The sequence below is a fragment of the Chanos chanos genome, chromosome 10 (genome assembly GCF_902362185.1).
Source record: "Chanos chanos chromosome 10, fChaCha1.1, whole genome shotgun sequence".
NCBI lineage: Eukaryota > Metazoa > Chordata > Actinopteri > Gonorynchiformes > Chanidae > Chanos > Chanos chanos.
The window spans coordinates 18,652,507-18,672,804 of NC_044504.1; the positions used below are offsets into that span (position 1 = coordinate 18,652,507).

General features: G+C 42.1%; 1 protein-coding gene and 1 non-coding gene across 3 annotated transcripts; both read left to right on the top strand.

Moving 5' to 3' along the window:
* The first annotated feature begins 1,106 nt into the window (after positions 1 to 1,106).
* eprs1 (glutamyl-prolyl-tRNA synthetase 1) lies at positions 1,107 to 19,571 on the top strand. 2 transcript variants are annotated; one of them, XM_030786194.1, is made up of 34 exons: positions 1,107 to 1,209; positions 2,789 to 2,873; positions 3,107 to 3,206; positions 3,668 to 3,824; positions 3,927 to 4,072; positions 4,457 to 4,557; positions 5,165 to 5,291; positions 5,509 to 5,701; positions 5,952 to 6,123; positions 6,465 to 6,698; positions 7,011 to 7,095; positions 7,291 to 7,350; positions 9,825 to 9,935; positions 10,259 to 10,395; positions 11,132 to 11,339; positions 11,563 to 11,675; positions 11,924 to 12,050; positions 12,306 to 12,665; positions 12,862 to 13,077; positions 13,276 to 13,494; positions 13,660 to 13,884; positions 14,091 to 14,359; positions 14,778 to 14,829; positions 15,366 to 15,575; positions 15,901 to 15,973; positions 16,064 to 16,143; positions 16,389 to 16,490; positions 16,864 to 17,019; positions 17,308 to 17,505; positions 17,652 to 17,825; positions 17,993 to 18,153; positions 18,486 to 18,564; positions 18,667 to 18,731; positions 18,940 to 19,571. In XM_030786194.1, the coding sequence occupies exons 1-34, from the start codon at positions 1,167 to 1,169 to the stop codon at positions 19,088 to 19,090; spliced, it is 4,989 nt and encodes a 1,662-aa protein (XP_030642054.1). In that variant the 5' UTR covers positions 1,107 to 1,166; the 3' UTR covers positions 19,091 to 19,571. The 2 variants fall into 2 exon arrangements, with proteins under 2 accessions (XP_030642054.1, XP_030642053.1); XM_030786193.1 differs by having other exon boundaries at positions 11,924 to 12,044.
* Positions 14,456 to 14,591, top strand: LOC115823607 (small nucleolar RNA SNORA47). The gene has a single exon (XR_004025638.1). It is a non-coding gene; the product is annotated as a small nucleolar RNA SNORA47 (small nucleolar RNA).
* Positions 19,572 to 20,298: the final 727 nt, after the last annotated feature.

Sequence of the window (20,298 nt, forward strand, 5' to 3'; positions counted from 1 at the left end):
TGCTTATGCTGGCAGAATGAGGGGGAAATGTCAGCTCCAAATGCAGACCACACTGAACAAACAGGCTGTATTTTCATATTTCATCAGTCTGAGGTGCACCTCCTGTACTGCTCAGCATTATTAGGTCTTATGTCTGTGCCTTTTGAAAAAGATAAATGTGGGAGCATGTCTCACTGCCAGAGTCTCATTATGACTGAATGCCGATGCACTCTCTCCAGTCACTGTGCTTTCTAAAGGTAGAGACAGGGTTTGTAATGGGTTAGAGTAACTGTGACTGCCAGTGACTTAGAGATATTTTCATTCTGGTCTACTGAGACACAAAATCCTCACGAATTACAGATTTTTATGTTATAATAGATAGCCAAAGTATAACTACATTAAAGGTGACACCATCTTATCAGTTTAAAGCAATGCCCAATCTCTTCTCTTCCTATTATTTCGGTGTTTTAATTTGCATAAATCCCATGTTTTCTTTGCATCTATTTTCAGGCCATTCTTTTTAGTCTGTTAATCTATTGGACAGCTTGAGTAGAGGCTAAATTCTTTCCAAGACTGCAGATGTACTGTATAATTCATTCTACGTTCTCTTTGGAGCTAGATTTACAACACCGTTTTTACAGTGATTTCAGACCTTGAGACCTAGCTCCATTTAAGCTGAAATATCCTCACTATAGTTATAAGGTTTTTCACTTTGCAATTTAAGTTCTGTTTTTACAGTGCTATAAGAGGGAATTTGATTCTTTAATGTTGTTTTCTCTTAGTTCTTTTTGGAGGGTTCTATACCTCGCCCCTTTCGTAATACAAAATACAGTGACGTGTTTGTTCACTTTTTGGATATATTTTCCTAACAGTTACGCTCAAAACACTGAATTTAAATTACATGCTTAATCCATTACCTTTCTCTCTCTCTCACACACACACACACTAACACACACGTTTCCTACAGGTTCACTACAACTATTCAAATGCAAGCTCATGGTTTCACTTCTGATTAGTGAGGGAGTGCCGCTCTTTTCTTGGAACCCTTGTTTGAAGTGATGATGTTCCGGGGGGATGGTTTAGACGAGGCACATAAACCCGTGTGGCAGCTTTGTGGTTCTCAGAGCTCTGTAAGTGTTGGAGGAGGTTGATGTAAGCCGGGAATTCTCTTAAAGAGAGGAAATATCATGGCTTTGAACCTTATCGTCAACTCTAGCAACCCACCACTGGGTAAGATTACATACATTGGCTGCAGCCACTCCATATTTGCATTTTTGCTGTCGAGTGACAAACTAGATCTACATCCTCTCTTAGTGGTCGTCATGCCATCGTGGCATCGTTAGCTAACTTCAATTGGTGTTTGAGTGCATGAAATGACAAGTTTCCACATGAGTTATATTGTGTCTGTTTGAGGCATTACATTCTCGATTTTCGTTTATAGTTGTCTGAGAAGATGAATACATATGTGCAAAGTAAACTGCACGGAAATATTTGTTATTTCGTCGATGAGTCAGATAAAATGCAGCATGCACCCTGCATCGCTTGGTAATTCTGGAGGAAACATGCTAGCTTGTTATTGAGACGTTGAATCAGCGGGCATCACACAAAGGTTTATTCGTATTCAACATTCCCTTTTCAATTTCATGGCTATTTACTCGTCATCTGAAAAATTGGATAAGAAACCTCTAATCGGTGAACAAGTTAAAACCATAGAAAGTGACCTGTAGTTTTAACTTGCTCCCTAACGCTCATTTGCGCCCCCCGTGTTTTACAGTGGTGTGACTGGCTGATGCAAGCGACATGAAAGGAAAGCACTCAAAACAAATTTCTCATCGGTGGATAAGCCTAAAAATAAAATTTGATCGTCCTGTCTGTCCACGTATTTGCTCTATTGTTTTAGCAACTCGTACACCACCAGTGGCTTTTGCTTTCACTATTCGTTTTTAAAAAGGCTGAATCATTTGACCTGATTTATTTTTTTTTTTAATTTAGGTAGACTGATGAAAGAGGCTGTAACGGCCTAATTGCAGTTTGTCGTTCTGCTGTTGACCTCACAAGTTTGTCTGAATCATATAGCGTGACTCACACTGAGATGTAGTATCTTTTTTTTTTATTTACCTGCTCCAAGCAGAGTCAAGATATTTTTTGACATCCAGTGGTGTCATGGTTCTTGCAGTGGAGAACAGTGGGTCGTAATTCACTTGAGAGTGTTTACTACCTTGTTAATGCGTCATGTGTTGGATTCAAGCACTTTGTCAATACTGTTTCTAATAATGGAATATGGAGCACAGAATAAACTGGGTTCATCATGACTCTTTTAATTGACATTGTCTGTGCTTAAATTACTTTATTTTGAAAGTTATGCAGTTATACTATATCTGTAAAAGTCTAGAAATAAGATTCAAACCCAGCCTTTGTCCTGTGGGGGAATTCCACAAACCAGGTTGAGTAGTAAAAAATCAAAACTGTCCAATAACTATGTTCATCAGTTGTTCTTCTTTTGGATAGTTGTGACGCAAATGACTTGTGGTTCAAATTAACTGGATAGCCAATGAGTCCTGCCTTGTTGAATATCCACCTAATCAGTTTTCAGTCTCTTTTTCAAGTCAAAACCAGCTAAAGGGGTTATATTCAAAAGTCCTTCGATGTTTTATGTCTACCGTGTTATTAACAGATCAGAATTAAACAAATTAATGTATGCTGTACTGCCCTAAATACCGAACCCAACCCCCATCTTTTTATGTCTGTGTTCTTAGAATGCAGTGTGACAGGTGTTGACATTAACTTCAGTTCCTCTCTTTGCCTGTAGGGGCACTGCTGGCTGCAGAGCATGTGAAGGGTACAGTGAACGTGTCTGTGCAGGAGGGCAAAGACACCAAGCTCCATGTCTCTGAGTGAGTACCTAAATAAGCACATAAACACACATAAAAGTATAACAATGTGTCTCAGAGTACCCTGAAAACTTGGCCATGTACATCTCAACAACTGGCCTGATCAGAAAAAGGACTGACAGTAACAATAAGATGAAGACATTTTACATACATGATTCTCTCTCTCTCTCTCTCTCTCTCTCTCTCTCTCTCTCTCTCTCTCTCTCTCACTCTCTCTCTCTCTCTCTGTCCTTTAGTCAGGTGCAGTTTAATGATGTTAATTCTATCACACGTTACCTTGCACGAGTGGCACCCAGTCTGGGTCTATATGGCTCCAATATGCTGGAACAGACCGAGGTAAAAAAAAAAAAAACGTGTGCTTTGCACTTCCTTAGTGTAAATCTCTAGTGGGTTGGATACAGCTAAACTTCATTATATAGTTGTTAGGACATGAATATTGCATATTAACTCAACAAATCAGCTTGCATCTAGAATTCCAGAAATGCTTTTGACTGAACATGAGGAAATATTTGAACTAAGAATCAAAATCAGCTTTCAAAACAGAAAGCAAAAGTCACTCTCTGGAATTAAAAAAATGCAACTCTCTTATCTTGGCAGTTTCAGCTTTGCCTTACATCTGCAAATCTCCCAGCTCAGCTGTCAGCTCACTGAAAAGCAGTGCTGTGATGAGCAGTGCAATTAAAGCTTCTCAGATTTTTTTTTTTAACCTCAAGCACTATTTATATTTGATCTTTTTGAGGTAGTGCTCTGATAAAATGTAAAGTTTAAACAAAGCTAAGCGATATGTTATCTCCCAGGTTGACCACTGGCTGGAGTTTAGTGTCAGGCGTTTGTGTGGCCAGTCCAAAGTAGCTCCAGCCCTGGGGGAACTGGACAGAGCCTTAGCTCTGCGGACTTTTCTTGTAGGTCATAGTTTGACCTTGGCCGACCTCTGTGTATGGGCTGCCCTGAAAGGTCAGTCACTGGATATTTGTACTGCTTAAACAATCATAAATGATAAACGTAATGTCCTAATAAATTGTTTTCGACTTTGACTCTCTTTTTGTTCCTCTGCAGGAAGTGGGGAATGGCAAGCTATCCAGGCTTCCAAATCCGGTAGCTTCCGTCACTTGTACCGGTGGTTCTCCTTCTTGAGTTCTCAGGCTCCCTTCGCTACTGTGGGAAACCAGTGGGCCAGCAAGATCACTGCCAGTAAAGCAGCGGTAAGACAAATACATTTATTCCTATATTCATTTAGCAGACACATTTTTTTCCAAAGCGACCTCCAAGACTGGCAGAAAATAAACCAAGCAAGTAGCCGTTGAGCTGTCTCTTGCAGGAGTGGCACCGTTAAGTTCACGATCAGACCAAGTACAAATGCAAAAATGTTGGAGGAAAATAAGAGAGGGACTACAAGTGGGTCAAAAGCCCTTCCAATTTAATATCTTCATTTCACATTAGTGGAGTTAGTAAAGAACAGTTGTTCGTCACTCCATATTAATTCATTCTCAGCATGCATTGCCCTTAAATTTTGATTCATCTGCTATTATTGCAAAGACACATCAGGTTGTTGTTTTTTTTTTTTTTTTACACGCATCTATTTTCAGACTGACGAGAAAGAAAAAAAACAGGATTTGGGGAAGTTTGTGGAGCTGCCTGGTGCTGAGATGGGCAAAGTGGTAGTTCGATTTCCTCCAGAGGCTAGTGGGTGAGTGCCACTGGCCCCTGCCAGCAGAGAACGACAGAAGTTACAGTCAATTTCACACTATTTCACCAACAAGATTATTGCTGTTGTTTGCATTGTCAGTTAAATTGATTTTTTTCTGGTTTGTTCTTTCTCATGTTTCAATGTTTCAGCTGTTTGTTGTTTTGATTATTTGGGTAGACAACCGCAAGCTTGGATTTGTTCAATTTCAGTATTGTTGTCCATACATAATTGTTGGATAAAATTTTGCTGTGGTTAGAGCCCTGAGAGATGCAGCCAGTTAGAGGGGGACCCCACCCATTTTGAATAGGGACTTTAACCCCTGCTTTTGGCAGTTCTCTCCAAAGGCGTTTCTGAATGACGTGTGTGCAATTAAATGATGGGTAGGCACCTGTGTAGTTATGAGTGTCACACTGTGAACAGCAGGTGGCGCTAGACCGCTGACTGCATAGAAAGATGCCGTGGTAAAGGAGGCTAGCACCAGCTTCACTAACCTAGGCCCAGGTGGCCGTCGAATCAGGGGAACGCTTAGAAGAGTTCATAAGCAGTCAGGAATTCAGGAGAAAATGGAGATTTCTTTACAAATGTACCGTCTCGTGTTTGTTCTCAGGTATCTGCATATTGGCCATGCCAAGGCAGCTCTGCTTAATCAGCACTATCAGGTCTCTTTCAAGGGCAAACTAATCATGCGCTTTGACGACACCAACCCAGAGAAGGAGAAGGAGGACTTTGAGAAGGTGGGTGAAATCACCCAGCAACAACTGTATACACCAAGCTGAGGGTTCTTCATATTTTCCCTGGTTTCACTGACTCAGTATGAATACTTTATCTCTGTATTTTGCGTTGAAACTGAAGGAGGGTTTTTCTGCCAACTGACATCTAGGTGCCAAAACGAGCTGTGCACTCACTGAGTCAGTGTGGAGTCAGTGTGGATGATTTGTGTCTTTCCTGTAGGTGATCCTGGAGGATGTGGCCATGCTGCAGATTAAACCTGACCAGTTCACCTACACCAGCGACAGTTTCCCCATCATCTTACGCATGGCAGAGCAGCTTCTGAAGGAGGGCAAGGCCTACATTGATGACACACCCCCGGACGTCATGAAGCAAGAGAGAGAGCAGAGAGTAGAGTCTCGCAACCGCAACAACTGTGAGTTTGTTCAAAGAGAAAGGGCTCAAAGAGAGAGAGGTCATCATATTTTACTGTGTAGCAACTCAAAATCGACTATGTAGCTAACAGTGAATAGGAAGCATCAGCGCTTGTCAACTTACAGAGACCTGAGTCAAGATTAGGAAGTATTAGATTCACATTACGGTCCATTTATTCTGGACCTGGGTGTTTTTATCTCTGTCTAGAGGCAGTGGTGAATGATGTGTGTGTTGTCCAATCTGCCCTCTAGCTGTGGAGAAGAACATACAGATGTGGGAGGAGATGAAGGCAGGGACAGAGTATGGACAGACCTGCTGCATGAGGGCCAAGATTGACATGAAGTCCAACAACGGCTGCATGCGTGACCCCACCCTCTACCGCTGCAAGAACGCCCCCCATCCCCGCACAGGCGACACCTACAAGTCAGTCCATGCAGACTCTGGAGCTGTTCTCGTTTTCTTTAGTTTACATACCATGCAACACTGTTCAGTGCCAGACTTCACTGGGCAGTCTGGGAACAGTAGCAGCCATAGACCCTCAGCTGCAGACTGTGGTGCTGATACATATAATTTATGGCTGTTTGAAATTAGCATGTGGGTGTGTGTGTGTAAGCGAAAACAGGTACCACTAAATGTTACCTAAAGGTACTACCAGGTCATCCGAATCAATATTGGAATATTTTATTCCGCGCCACAGAGCTAACATAGGCAAAGTTGTTTTTTTTTCTTTTTTTTATTAAATTGTCCTCCTTCTGTTCCATTAGAGTGTACCCAACCTATGACTTTGCCTGTCCCATCGTGGACAGTCTGGAGGGCGTGACACACGCGCTGCGTACCACTGAGTACCATGACCGCGATGAGCAGTTCTACTGGGTGATTGACGCGCTGGGTCTGAGGAAGCCCTACATCTGGGAGTACGCACGACTCAACCTCAACAACACTGTGCTCTCCAAGAGAAAACTCACCTGGTTTGTGGACCAAGGTTACGTGGACGGCTGGTGCGTAGCCCAGACTCATCTATGTGGTTAGATTTTAGCCCAAGTGGTACTAATAATGCTTACACATAACTGAGTAGTGGTGTAGGAATAAGGGTTTGTTTCTTTCTTTCTTTTTGGTCATTCTGTCTGTATGGTTTATACATGTAGCAGGAACATGACACTTTTTAAATTCTGAATCTCGTATTAGGATATTGTTTTTAGGATTTATAGAACACCTACAGAGATGTTAGGTGGTGTTAAGGCAGCGGTGTAGGGGAAGTAATGTTTGAGTTAGGCATAAAGATAAGATCTTTCTCCTGTCGTCTTTCTCAGGGACGACCCTCGCTTTCCCACAGTCAGAGGCGTCCTGCGCAGAGGCATGACTGTCGAAGGGCTCAAACAGTTTATTGCCGCTCAGGTGTGTGCTGTGAAAATGCGTGTGCCTGGTTACAACGCCGCGTTTTTTTCTGCTGTAATATGTAATCCTAAAGCAGACTCTGGTTGATATGAACTGCCTTCACTGGCATGTGTATCAGTACATTTTCTCTCAGACCAATATTTCATTTTAATGTTCCCTGCCTGATTGTCCTTATTCCTTGCTTTCCCTGCCCAGGGTGGATCCAGGTCTGTGGTTAACATGGAGTGGGACAAGATCTGGGCGTTCAACAAAAAGGTAAAAAGTTCTCCCTTCTTAAGTCCGTCAGGGAGCAAACGCTCAAGACTTACCAACAGAAATGTTTCTTAGCTGCTCTCCTATTGGATGGTTTTGACTTTTTACATAAGTTATCCAGCCAACAAAGAAATCCTACATCATGGTGTACCTCCCCAGTCAAGAGAGATCCTGATATCTCATACACATCAAAGGAGTATGTTCTGACTGGTGTAAATAGACCCAATTCACACATTCTTACTTTTAACCACCAGCACAGGACACAGTGCTTTGTTAGTCCTCCTCAGTATGGAGCATCTTATCACCTGTGCTTCAGGGTTTGAGTTCATATAAGTAATCAGCAGTCCCACCTGGTAGGCTAACATTAGGTAATCCCATTGGTTATTGGCTGTCAGTCATTTGTGTCAGCCTATGAAATCTCCTCCCCAATTTCAGTGCAAAAGGCAGTGAGTAAGAGTGCTACATATAGATGTCGTATGTGGAAGAAGAACTGTTCTGAAAAGCGGAACTAAGCGAACCTTAGGGAGACAAATACAGACTATAAACCTCCTTTGGACCTGTGATGTTCAGAATATTTACTATAAACCAGTATAAGCTGATAATGCAGACAGTGGTCAGTGTCTGTGTGTCCTTGGTGCTCATCCTAAGCAAGTGTGTTTCAGAATTTGCATGGCTTGCTTTCCTTATACCTCCCTCTGTTCCTCTCTATCTCCATTATCTGCCCTCTTCCCATGCACCGTAAAAAAAAAGAAAAAAGAAGACAGAGAATGCTTCTGACTGGAGTTTGATGTGTCCAGTCCTAATCTGTCTCAGACCCCCACCCCTCTAATCTACATTCACCTTCACTCTCATCTTTCCTTCATTAACACACCTTTTCATTTCTGCTCGGTCGTTACGCTTATCCTTAAGCGTCTTTTTAAAGCCTTAAGTCATTGATTTTTCTTTAATAAATTGCTGAGAAAGAACAGAGTGCCCTGTGACATCATTTTTTTTTGTTATTAATGTGTCATCCATGACAAAAGGCTCAGGCTTCTCTCTGTTGGAACCCCTATGCTCTGTTCACCTTTCCCCTGCATTTCTCCCTCCTGCCTGCTGTTTGTCAGGTCGGTCCCTGCTGCTTTCTCATTGGCCGCTCTTACCTAAAACGAATGGCATTGTTTTGGGGCGTGGCCTCTGATTTTAATTAGGCGATGTAAGCGTTTGAAATGGCTATATTGAATATGTGTGAGATCATGTTTTTTTGGACTGCCATGATGAGAATGTACCCTTCAGAAAAGCCTTATAGGCATACAGTTAATGCTTATGATGGTTGCGTGGTTTGAGGTTAGCGCCTATCCCACAGTGCTGATGTGGCAGTAGGGGGCAGTATAACAGTATGTTAGTGGGCTATCTTGAGCTTGACCTAAAGCTGTACGAAACCTTTCCCATTCTGTCTGACCTGTCTATGACCTCTGTCTCCCATGTCAGACATTAAAACTGCATCTCATTCTTCTGTTTCCAAGCTGCCAGTTAGCTGTCGAAAGGTACTGCTCCTCTTGTTCTTCCCTCACTCCCCATCCTCTCCCTCGATCCATCCTTTTTTCCTCATTTATAGCACGCTGTGTCCTTCACCCTGTCGCTGTCAAAGAAAGCCTGAATTACTCTTCTGACGTTATTGTGACAGATCAAAGAGAACTTTATGAATGCCTGTACCATCACAATAGGTTCAGAAATGTTTAGTCTGTAAAGATGGATTAAATATTTGGCCTACTCAATAAAGCAACATTTTGTGACTGAAACACCTGTGTTTAACTGAGACCTTGATTTACTCTTCACTGCCAGCTTTATGTTGCATATTAGTATCTTGTGTGTGTGTGTGTGTGTGTGTGTGTGTGTATTAACCCATTCACTCCTTCCATACACTGGCAGCTTTTGTGGCCCAACATTATTTGCTTCACTGAGTCAGACAAGTCTTTGGAATTTGTTACAGGGTTGAATTTACCAGAGGGCTGTATACCTGCTATATTGTTAGTCACACTACATTGGCATCAGAGGCATAGACCAAACAGACAAAGACTGCATGAACCATTTTGCGGTCAATAAAGCTTCTTTTGGAGAGCAGCTGACCATTTCATGCTCCTGAGTCCTGCACACAGTGCCTGTCTGTCTTATTCATCTTATTCTGTCCATGTTTTTGTACTGCTACTCCCCTCCTGTCTCCCTTTGTCATATTTGAGTTGGGCTGCAGTGTTATAGACAGGGCTTTGGAGCCCACCCCTTTTTTTTTTTTTTTTTTTTCTTTCTTTCTTTTTTTTTTCGAAGCAATATATCTCTCTCCCTCCCTGCACCACTGCATAAACCTAACCTTGTTTACTCCTTCCCTCCCCCTCCATTGTTCTTCACAACTCTTGCCCTCTCTCTTTCCTCTGCTTTTTTCTAACCTTTTTAATAAATAATTTAACTCTCCGTGTGTCTCTTTCTCTCTTTCTTTTCGGTAGGTCATTGACCCTGTGGCTCCCAGATACACTGCCTTGTTAGAGTCTCAGGTTGTTCCCATTTCCATCCCTGAGGCCAAGGAGGAGATGAAAGAGGCTGCCAGACACCCCAAGGTACGACACACACACACACACCCCTAAAATCCCCCTGAACTTTGAATTGGACAGAGTCCCACCGTTCTAAGGTCTGTTTGGGGTAGAGGTTTAGTTGGGTTTTTGCTCTTAGGTTAATTAAAAAAAAATTGAGAAGGACATCAGTTTAAGAAAATATGTGTGTGAAAGTTAAAAACTACTTTTAACTAGATCACCTCTGCTAATGAGGCAGAACTATCATTTCTATAATTTAACTGTGACTTCCTTTTTTGATAAAACGATATTATAGAAATGATAGTTCTATAATTATTGATCTTCCTCGTTCTGTCCTGTCTGTACCCTAGAATGCAGATGTGGGTATGAAGCAGGTCTGGTATGGACCGAAGGTGTTTGTTGAGGGGGCTGATGCAGAAACTTTCACAGAGGGAGAGATGGTCACCTTCATCAACTGGGGCAACATCATCATCACAAAGATCCACAGGTAACATGTTAAAGACAAAGATACAGAGGAAATTCACCTATGTTGTATTGACTCTGCATAAACTTATAATGTTCATAAACCCCATGAAATCCACTGAATCTTCAGGTTAAGTCTGAAGATAGTATTAATCAGTAGAAGGTGGCGCAAAAGGTATGAGTCTGTCGTATCCACTTCACTTATCGTGGTCTTCAAAGTTTTTGTAACCCTGTTTCACTTTTTACATTTTTTTTCTTGGCACTGTTTCGCAGTAGGGTGTATGCCCAGTTCAGTGAAATGTAATACAATTTTATGATACACCTTCTCATTCCAAGTCAACGACTCAAACTGTCTCTTAATCTTGTGCTCCTAAGAGATACTAAATAAGGCCTGTCCCTCCTCATCAGTCCAGATTTCCATTTTGTTACAACTCACCCTTAAAATACAGGTATTTACTACTATGTCTCAATTGTTAAATACAGGTATTTAAAAGATGGCAGTTCGTCTCCTTGGTCATTCAGTGAAGTTTGGGTTTCCACCACAATATTTTCACAACCCTAAAAAAGAACCTACTCTAGAGAAGTTATTAAAAACCAGTTCAGGAACTATAGCTCAGCAACCCAAATCAGCCTGGGCTAGTCCAGTGGAGAGTGGGATAAAGTTCCTGAGTTCCTAAAAAAAAAAGGTTCTTGTTTCCTTACTACAGTGGAAAAATGGCTATTAATGTTTTGCCTCTCTTTCTCTGTGTTTGTTTCCATAGAGATGCCGGTGGAGCAGTCACCTCACTGGAGGGTCGTCTGAACCTGGAGAATACAGATTACAAAAAGACCACCAAGATCACCTGGCTGACAGACACCCAGCGCGCACCCATCACACCCACTATCTGTGTCACCTATCAGCACCTTATCAGCAAACCTGTGCTGGGAAAAGATGATGACTTCAAAGACTACATCAACAAAAACAGCAAGGTGTGTGTCTGGGGAGGAGGGTCATTTTGTGTGTTCTTTTCAGCCATTTGTTTTCAAATAGCTGAAAAGAATTTTCTTTTTTTTCGTGTCTTTTTTCATTCTTGTCTTTTCTTTTTTTTTAGAAATGGCTGTGAGCTGTTCATCTTATAATGGAAAGCATGATTTTTAAAAAAAATAAATAAATAAAAGGTCTCATCCAGTCTTACTCAATCTCTATTCTCAGGTGGAGGAGAAAATGATGGGAGACCCATGTTTGAAGGATCTGAAGAAAGGTGACATCATCCAGCTTCAGAGACGAGGCTTTTACGTCTGTGACCAGCCTTATGAACCAGTCAGGTGTGAATCCTTTTCATTTCAACCAGAAATCAGCATGAACATTTTATATGGTCTCATCAAAGCATGTTCCTTATTTAAAAATGGATTGGCTGAGGAAAGAAAGACACTCACACATACTGGGGGCGGGACCCAGCTGGTCAAATATGTCTGGTGCTTTGGTTTCAGCCTTCACAGTATGCCGTGATATGCTTTATAAATCGTCTGAAGCAGGTTTAAGTTCAGGTTTTAACCTGGTTTCCGTGGTTCAGTCCTAACAGCTGTAAGGAGAGTCCCTGTGTGCTTTTGTATGTCCCTGATGGTCACACTAAGGAAATGCCCACCTCTGGCTCCAAGGACAAGAGCAAGAGTCAGGGTTCCAGTAAACCCACTGTGAGTGTCTGCTTCATTCGTTCATCCAACCACACAACTTTCCTAGCATCTGTTCATCCAAGTGTCTAAAGATCTACTCCTTTTTGTTAAATCACTCCAACTGTCCATTCACTTCTTGGCTCAATGCCTTTGTTCTATCTGAGGAATTTTCTTCTTCTTTGTTTGCTTTAACTTTTTAATCTGTATGATCTTTCTCTACTTTTACAAACAGCTTTCATACATTTCTTTAAATGTGTCTCCCCACACATTTTCTATTATCAGGTGAAAGCAGAAACTGGTTCTCCAAGCAAACAATCCAAACAGGCTCCTGCAGCCAGCTCAGGAGATGCTTCAGTTGTATTCAACAAAATAGTTGCTCAGGGAGAGTTGGTGAGACAGCTGAAGACAGACAAGGCCCCCAAAGAGCAGGTGGATCCCGCGGTGAAGCAGCTCTTGGCCCTGAAGGCTGAGTTTAAGCAGCTGACTGGGCAAGAGTACAAGCCTGGCATGGCCCCTCCCACTTCATCTTCTGTACAGAGTAGCCCCACCCCAGCTGTGACGGACTCTGCCTCTTGCCCCTATACACGTGTGGCCCAACAGGGGGAGGTCGTCAGAAAACTGAAGGCAGAAAAAGCTCCTAAGGTACAGTGTTATTTTAAGTGCTTTGAAAACATAATAGTGTACTTTAGGTTAAGATTATGGTAAGGCTTAAAGTATAAAAAATATGAACTCTGGGCGGTGGTTTTAATTTGTGTTCATTTACATTTCTGTGTTTTATCTTGTTAATTAGATATTATTCTCTATCTCCATCTCCGCCGCTCATTTACATATTTAACAGGACCAGATAGATGCAGCTGTGAAACAGCTTCTTGATCTCAAAGCCGAGTTTAAACAACTAACTGGGCAAGAGTACAAACCCGGCATGGCCCCGACTCCCACAACTACCTCTCAACCTGCCGCCTCCTCATCTGGCTCTTCTCCTGCTGCCATGTATGCACGTGTGGCTGAGCAGGGAGACTTGGTGAGGAAACTCAAGACAGAGAAAGCTCCTAAGGTGAGAAATGGATAGCAGACATACTTTCACCTCTCAACATCTTTCAGTGATTATGCTTTTTTTCCCCCCTTTTCTCTTTATTCTAAATTTGAGAGGAAGATGTATTACATAGTATAAGACTCTTGTGTGTTTTATTGTCCCCATTTAAGAAAGAGAAAAACATTTTTCCCTCTCTCCCTCCCTGGACTCCTGTATCAGGACCAGGTGGAGGCAGCAGTGAAGCAGCTGTTGGCTCTGAAGACGGAGTATAAGCAGGTGACAGGTCAGGAGTATAAACCAGGGGCTCCTCCGGCCAGCGCCGCCCCAGTACAGTCCGCTCCTGCTCCCACAGTGACCAGCTCCTCCACAGGGATCTATGAGCGTGTGGCTCAGCAGGGTGATCTTGTAAGGAAGCTGAAAGCAGAGAAGGCACCAAAGGTTGGTTCTCCATCCGTGTTTATTCATGCCACCTTCATGCACTTTTTCCACACCATCTGGGTTATAGCGTCATTGACTGAATGAAAATTCAGCTGTGGTTTCATTCTGCTTTGTTACCCTTGTTGTCGTCCAGCTGTTAAAATCACTGGTCTTTGCTCTGTTTAGGATCAGGTGGACGCCGCTGTGAAGCAGCTGCTAGAGCTCAAAGCTGAGTACAAACAGCAGACTGGACAGGAGTACAAACCAGGCGCCCCTCCCACTTCAGCTCCTGCCCAGACCAACCCCACCCCACCAAACTCTAGCTCCTCCCCCCAGGCCCAGGCTCTCTTTGCTCAGGTGGCCCAACAGGGGGAGCAAGTGAGACGGCTCAAAACAGAGAAAGCTCCAAAGGTCAGAATTTTTACACTGTGATTTTTCTGAGGGTTGGGAGACAGGGAAGTTTAATACCAACCATGTAATAAATCCTTCCCCTCCAAAAGCACACACACACACACAAAGAGGTTAAGAGGTATAATGAATTGCTTACTAAAGCATTGCTCTCTTAACCTGAAGTCCATATGAAATCGTTTTTCAAGTGAGTGAATATATGTCTGTAGGACCAAGTAGATGCTGCAGTGAAGATTCTGCTGGAGCTGAAGGGCCAGTACAAAGCACTCACTGGTGAAGAGTACAAGCCAGTCACCACCCCATCAGCTGCTGCACCAGCTGGCGGAGAAGATAAGAGCCGCAAAGAGAGGGAGAATAAATCTGAGAAACAGGGAGGAGGTGGACGCAAACAGCAAAAAGGAGGAGAGAAAGCTCAGCAGGGACAGGAGGCTGGAGCAGGGGGAGCAGGAGAGGGCCAGGGGCCCAAAAAACAGACACGGTGAGAGAGCGGCAGAACTGACCCAAAACACAACATTAAAATCTTCATCTGACAGGGTGCTAGACCTTAGCCTGATTTGAGCAGACTTTTTATATTTGGAGGTCTGAGAAAGTTGTGCAGTTTGCATAGTACTGACATAACTGGTTATTACCTCCAATATTAAATTTCAAACACTGCAATAATACTTGAATGTTTTTTTTTATTAAGTATTTGCTGTGTTTGTATACATTTAAAAATGCAGTTTTGTAAAAGTCACGAGTTATTGACCTAACATGAGTGTACACGACTGATGGCTGATTAACAATAATGAAGCGGGATGTTGCAGTTATACCTGTATCCACTGAACCAGTAAATGAAAACCTGACAATAACAACATATTCTATAAGCACATGAATTCACTCCTCCTTTTAACCTGCAGGTTAGGGCTGGAGGCCAAGAAAGAGGAAAACCTGGCAGACTGGTATTCACAGGTACATTAAATCCGTTCGTTTTTTTGACAGAACATCTTTATAAATGGGATACACTGCAGCGCTGCTGAGTAATTTTGAAACCAAAGGTGTCTACATGCTGGTGCTCTATTGGGTCTTTGGGCCTTTATATTGAGTGAATGAGCCATTAACTTCTACTGCTCTTTTTAGAGCTAACCACCTAGGATACCACTACAGCTAGACTGTCTTGGCCCATAATTTCACTTAAGACTGTGTTGTGCACAGCAGAGACACAGTTGGCTGTAGTTACCGTTTAATCCATTCACAGTTTGTTTTACCTTTGAAATTGACTGTGTTGAATTTAGTCCAGAGACCAGTTTTTGTTCTGCAAATTTATGGACTTAAATGCTACATCCAGGTTTGAATACACTGGTTCATATTTTGGCCTACGTGTACTTATTTTTTATACATGTTTTGTGGTTCACTTTGACCTCTATTTGATACAGAGGCAAATAACCATATACCTGTTCAGTTTTCTCATGGCTAGTGTGTCTCTATTCCTCTCCATCTCTCCTCAGGTGATCACTAAAGCAGAAATGATTGAGTACTATGACGTGAGTGGATGTTACGTGCTGAGACCATGGTCCTATGCGATCTGGGAGGCAATCAAAGATTTCTTTGATCGAGAGATCAAGAAACTGGGCGTGGAGAACTGCTACTTCCCGATGTTTGTCTCTCAGGCAGCTCTGGAGAAGGAGAAAACGCACATTGAGGACTTTGCCCCTGAGGTGAGAGAGAAAAATGAAGCAATAGAAGAAAACGGAGAGGTGGAATAAGAGAGGGCAACTTGGGTTGATGTAGAAAAAGAAGAAACCATGGGAAAATGGTAGAGGGTGCTTTAGAAGATAAGATTGGAATTTTGTAACTTTGGAAATGTTGGGTGTTTTATTTTTTATCAATGCTTAGTATTATAGAGGCAACTGAGGGAGGGCAAACAGGCCAGAGTGTGATGGAATAAAACAGGTAACTGCAGGAGCTGGGGAAAAAAAGAAAAACTGTGATAAATGCAGAGGCTAAAAATACGTAAATGCTAACTCTTCTTTCCTTCAACAGGTTGCCTGGGTGACGAGATCAGGGAAGACTGAGCTGGCGGAGCCCATTGCTGTGCGTCCTACTAGTGAAACAGGTCAGATATAGCACTGGAGTCAAACTACACCATTTAGCATAGCATAAATGGGTTGTGCTCCTATAATCTTTTTGTGATTTTTATTTGCAGTAATGTATCCAGCCTATGCCAAATGGGTCCAGTCCCACAGAGATTTGCCCATCAAACTCAATCAGTGGTGTAATGTTGTGGTGAGTCTTTTGCCTCTCTTGAGTTTCCTCTCTAAACTGTAAGCACAGGGGTTTGTCAAAGCAGATGGGTGCTCTAACTTCAGCACAGTGTAATGCTTTGGTATTACTATTTTGTGGACTCAAGACATTTGAGGACACTCAAAATAGTTGTAAACCGACTTTAACCAGTAATGTCAACAGTTTGAAATGTGATATTAGGTACTTTTCCAGTCACATTTAACACTCTATCTCTGTTTCCCTCTCAGCGTTGGGAGTTTAAACATCCTCAGCCTTTCCTTAGGACCAGAGAGTTTTTATGGCAAGAGGGACACACAGCCTTTGCTACCAAGGAGGAGGCCGCAGAGGAGGTGAAAAACTAGTCAAATCTTATGAACACACACCCCAACACCAGCCTGCAGATAGGGATGGACAGTGCTATCTTCTGCACGCATGCACACACACACACACTTGCGCTCGCACAGAGAAACATGGTGCTCAAAAACAATGACATACACTTTTAACAAACACACCTGGCTTCAAAACAAGCATGTACATAATGCTATTTGATTTACTACTTAACTTTTTGGATGTTTTGGAAGTTTATTCCTAAATCGTATTAGATAAATGGAAACTGCTATTTTTGTCGTGCTGAAATTCTAACGGTCTGTGCTGTCTATAATCTCTATAAAACCAAGTTTTCTTTGTCTTTCTTTCTCCCTTATCTCTCCCTCTCTCACACAGGTACTGCAAATCCTTGACCTTTATGCACGTGTATATGAGGAATTAATGGCCATCCCAGTTGTGAAAGGCAGGAAAACTGAGAAGGAAAAGTTTGCTGGAGGAGACTATACAACCACTATTGAGGCCTTCATCTCTGCCAGTGGTAGAGCCATCCAGGTCAGTCCTAAAAGTGTGACAGAGAAACCATATGTAATACATACCATAATATATGACGGTGTATTTTATTAAACCATCATATTATACACCAGTCAACTTTTTCTTCTATCCTTTTTTTTGGATTAATCCTTTTTATGAAAAGGATTATAGTAATTGGTTTATTTTTAAAAGAATTTTGAAATGGATCTCTGTTCTTGTGTCTTTTTTTGGACTAATCCTTTTTAAGGAAAGGATTATAATTATTGGTTTAATTGCTTAAATAATTTTGAAATGGATCTCTGTCTTCAGGGTGCAACATCTCACCACCTGGGTCAGAACTTCTCTAAGATGTTTGAGATTGTCTTTGAGGATCCTAAGAAACCAGGTGAGAAGCAGCTGGCCTATCAGAACTCATGGGGCATCACTACACGCACTATTGGTGTCCTCACTATGGTACATGGAGACAACATGGGACTGGTGCTTCCACCCAGGGTGGCCTGTCTACAGGTATGACTAAAATATGTGCTTAACCACATACAACACTGAAGAGAAACTCTTCATGTTTCACAGTCCTTGTCAAATAATAGCACAAGGCAGTAAGGGACAAAACACACACAAACACACCTCTCTCTCACTTACTCTTTTCTCCTCAGGTGATCGTCATCCCATGTGGGATCACAGCATCTCTGCTGGAAGCTGACAAAGAAGTGCTCTTAACTCAGTGCAACAGCTATGTCTCCAGGCTGCAGAAAGCCGGCGTCAGAGTGAGGGCCGACCTCCGCGATAACTATTCTCCAGGCTGGAAGTTCAACCACTGGGAACTGAAGGTGTGGAAATTCTCTCTCTCTCTTTTTTTTTTTTTTCTCTTTTATGGTTTTGGTCACTGTAGAGGCTCAGCCCTCTGTCAAATGGTTATGTTTACTTTGTTTAACAGCTGATGGACATTTGATCTAAAATTTGAGATCTCTCTCTCTCTGACTGTGCCTGGTCCCAGGGTGTTCCAATAAGGTTGGAGGTTGGGCCTAAGGATCTGAAACAGGGTCAGTGTGTGGCAGTGAGGAGAGACACAGGAGAGAAGATTACTGTGCCAGATGCTGATGCTGAGAATAGAATCTCTAACCTGCTGGAGGAGATCCAGAACAATCTCTTCAAAAAGTACGCGCACACTCATACACCAGGAATAGAGCGAGAGGAGACACACTGCCATAGAAAGAGAAAGAAAGAGATTGCTGTTCACATGAGAGCATCCAGAACAACTTCAAAAAAAGCTTCATTCTCTCACAGAGAGAGCAGAAGGACCTCTCTGCAAAAACTACATATCACGAGCAGCCACTGGTGTACCTCTGACAAATGCTACACGACACATTATAATCGCTGCAAATTCGTGCAAAGAATTTTTTAAAATACCTGTTTTGAAAGCAGTTGTTTTTGTTTGTCAATGATTCTTCATCAATGCTGCTCTTTTTCTTTTTTTTGCTTTATTTCAGGGCCTCAGATGACTTGAAAAAACACATGGTAACAGCTGACAGTATGGATCAGTTCCAGAAGGAGCTGGACCAGGGCAGGGTGAGCAAACATCTGACATATACGGAGACGGACCAAACACAAAACCTAAAATATAATGACCTTGCTACTTATTCCATGTTTTTTACCCTTTTGTTCCAACAGATTGTTCAGATCCCATTCTGTGGAGGTATTGAGTGTGAGGATTGGATCAAAAAGACCACAGCCAAGTAAGTCATGGACTCCTCTCCCTCTCTCTGCCCTGACTTAGAGTACAGGCCCAGCTTATGACAAGGCTTTTGGTATTTTGAACATGTAATCTAAGCAGGTTTTGTGTAATACTTGTTGTACACAAGCCACATGAACAGAAAAGCATCCATCCAGCACTCATTGCTTCAATCCTAATTTTATACCTATACCCTCGCACTTCATCCACAGGGATCAGGACCTGGAGCCTGGTGCTCCTTCCATGGGAGCCAAGAGTCTGTGCATTCCCTTCCAACCTCTCAAGACTCTGCAGCCGGGGCAGATGTGCGTCAGTGGCAAAGAGCCAGCCAAATTTTACACCCTGTTTGGCCGCAGTTACTGAGACAGCGCTAACTACTCCTAACCTATCCCATCCATGCCAATGCTAACTCTTGACACCCTGTAGGACATCAGAAGCACTCATATGAAATGCAGTAACTTATGAAATTCACTGCAACCACTAATATATAGTTATAACTATACTGCAGTCCTCCAGTCCCCTATGAAGAGACCGGTGTCTCTCCCTCTCTCCCTCTGCCTTACCATTCTCAGGACTTCTCTGTTTGTTAGCTGGACAGGCACTGTCTGGGGAGAGTCACCTGTCAATAGTAAAATCCTTGGAAAGGACAGTAGTGACATCTCTTGAGCTTTTGTAGCACGGAATATATGTGATGTTTCCAAGAATGAAGCCTTGTTCATTTTTGTCATAAAGTACATATGATGATGAAAAAACTTCTAAGTCTTGTAATATGAATCTGTAATGCAGGGGTGTCTCCTTAACCTGAATTGTATACCATGTCTGTAACAAAGGGATTCTTTCATGATGCTTTGTCTTCTGTTTTTTTTGTTTTGTTTTTTGGAGACTATTTAGTTTAATGCTTAATGGTTGCTCTTGGAAGTGTTTCCAAGGGATTCAAGTCGAGAGCTACCTCCACTGTTTTCAATTTCATGCTTTCACTGTTACTATGACAACCAAACCCTATTGATTGTGCTCATCCAAGCAGTTGAGCAAGAACTAAACTGTTCTTGAACCAACCCGAGGCCTTACAATAGCTGGCAAAGAAATTTCTGAACCATGCGTTAAAACATTATCTACATGCACATGCCATTCTCCAGCATTTTATATTTGTTTATTTTGGGAAATCTTTTTTCTGGCACAAAAAAGAGAAAAAATCCCTGTTTGTTGCAGTAATCCGATTGGAATGCCAAGGGAACTGGACCCTGATTAATTCTTTAAGCTATGCCCTTCACAATGAGTAAAAGGTTATATAAGATCATGTTCTGACACAAAAAAATTGCACACCAAGACAGCATCCCCTTACAAGCATTATTATTTGGTTAGATTTAAGACATTCTTCATACAACTAAAGAAGGACACAAGGTCTTGATCAGTTCTCTTTGCCTGAATGGGATTCATATTTCGATTGGCTATGTTATGTATGATTTTTCAGACTAATTCATAGCACTAATTAATTTTAGTTTTACAATATGAAGCAGCTCAAACTGGAAAGTTATTTTAAATAAAAAGACAAAATTAACTCGTTTAGGCTA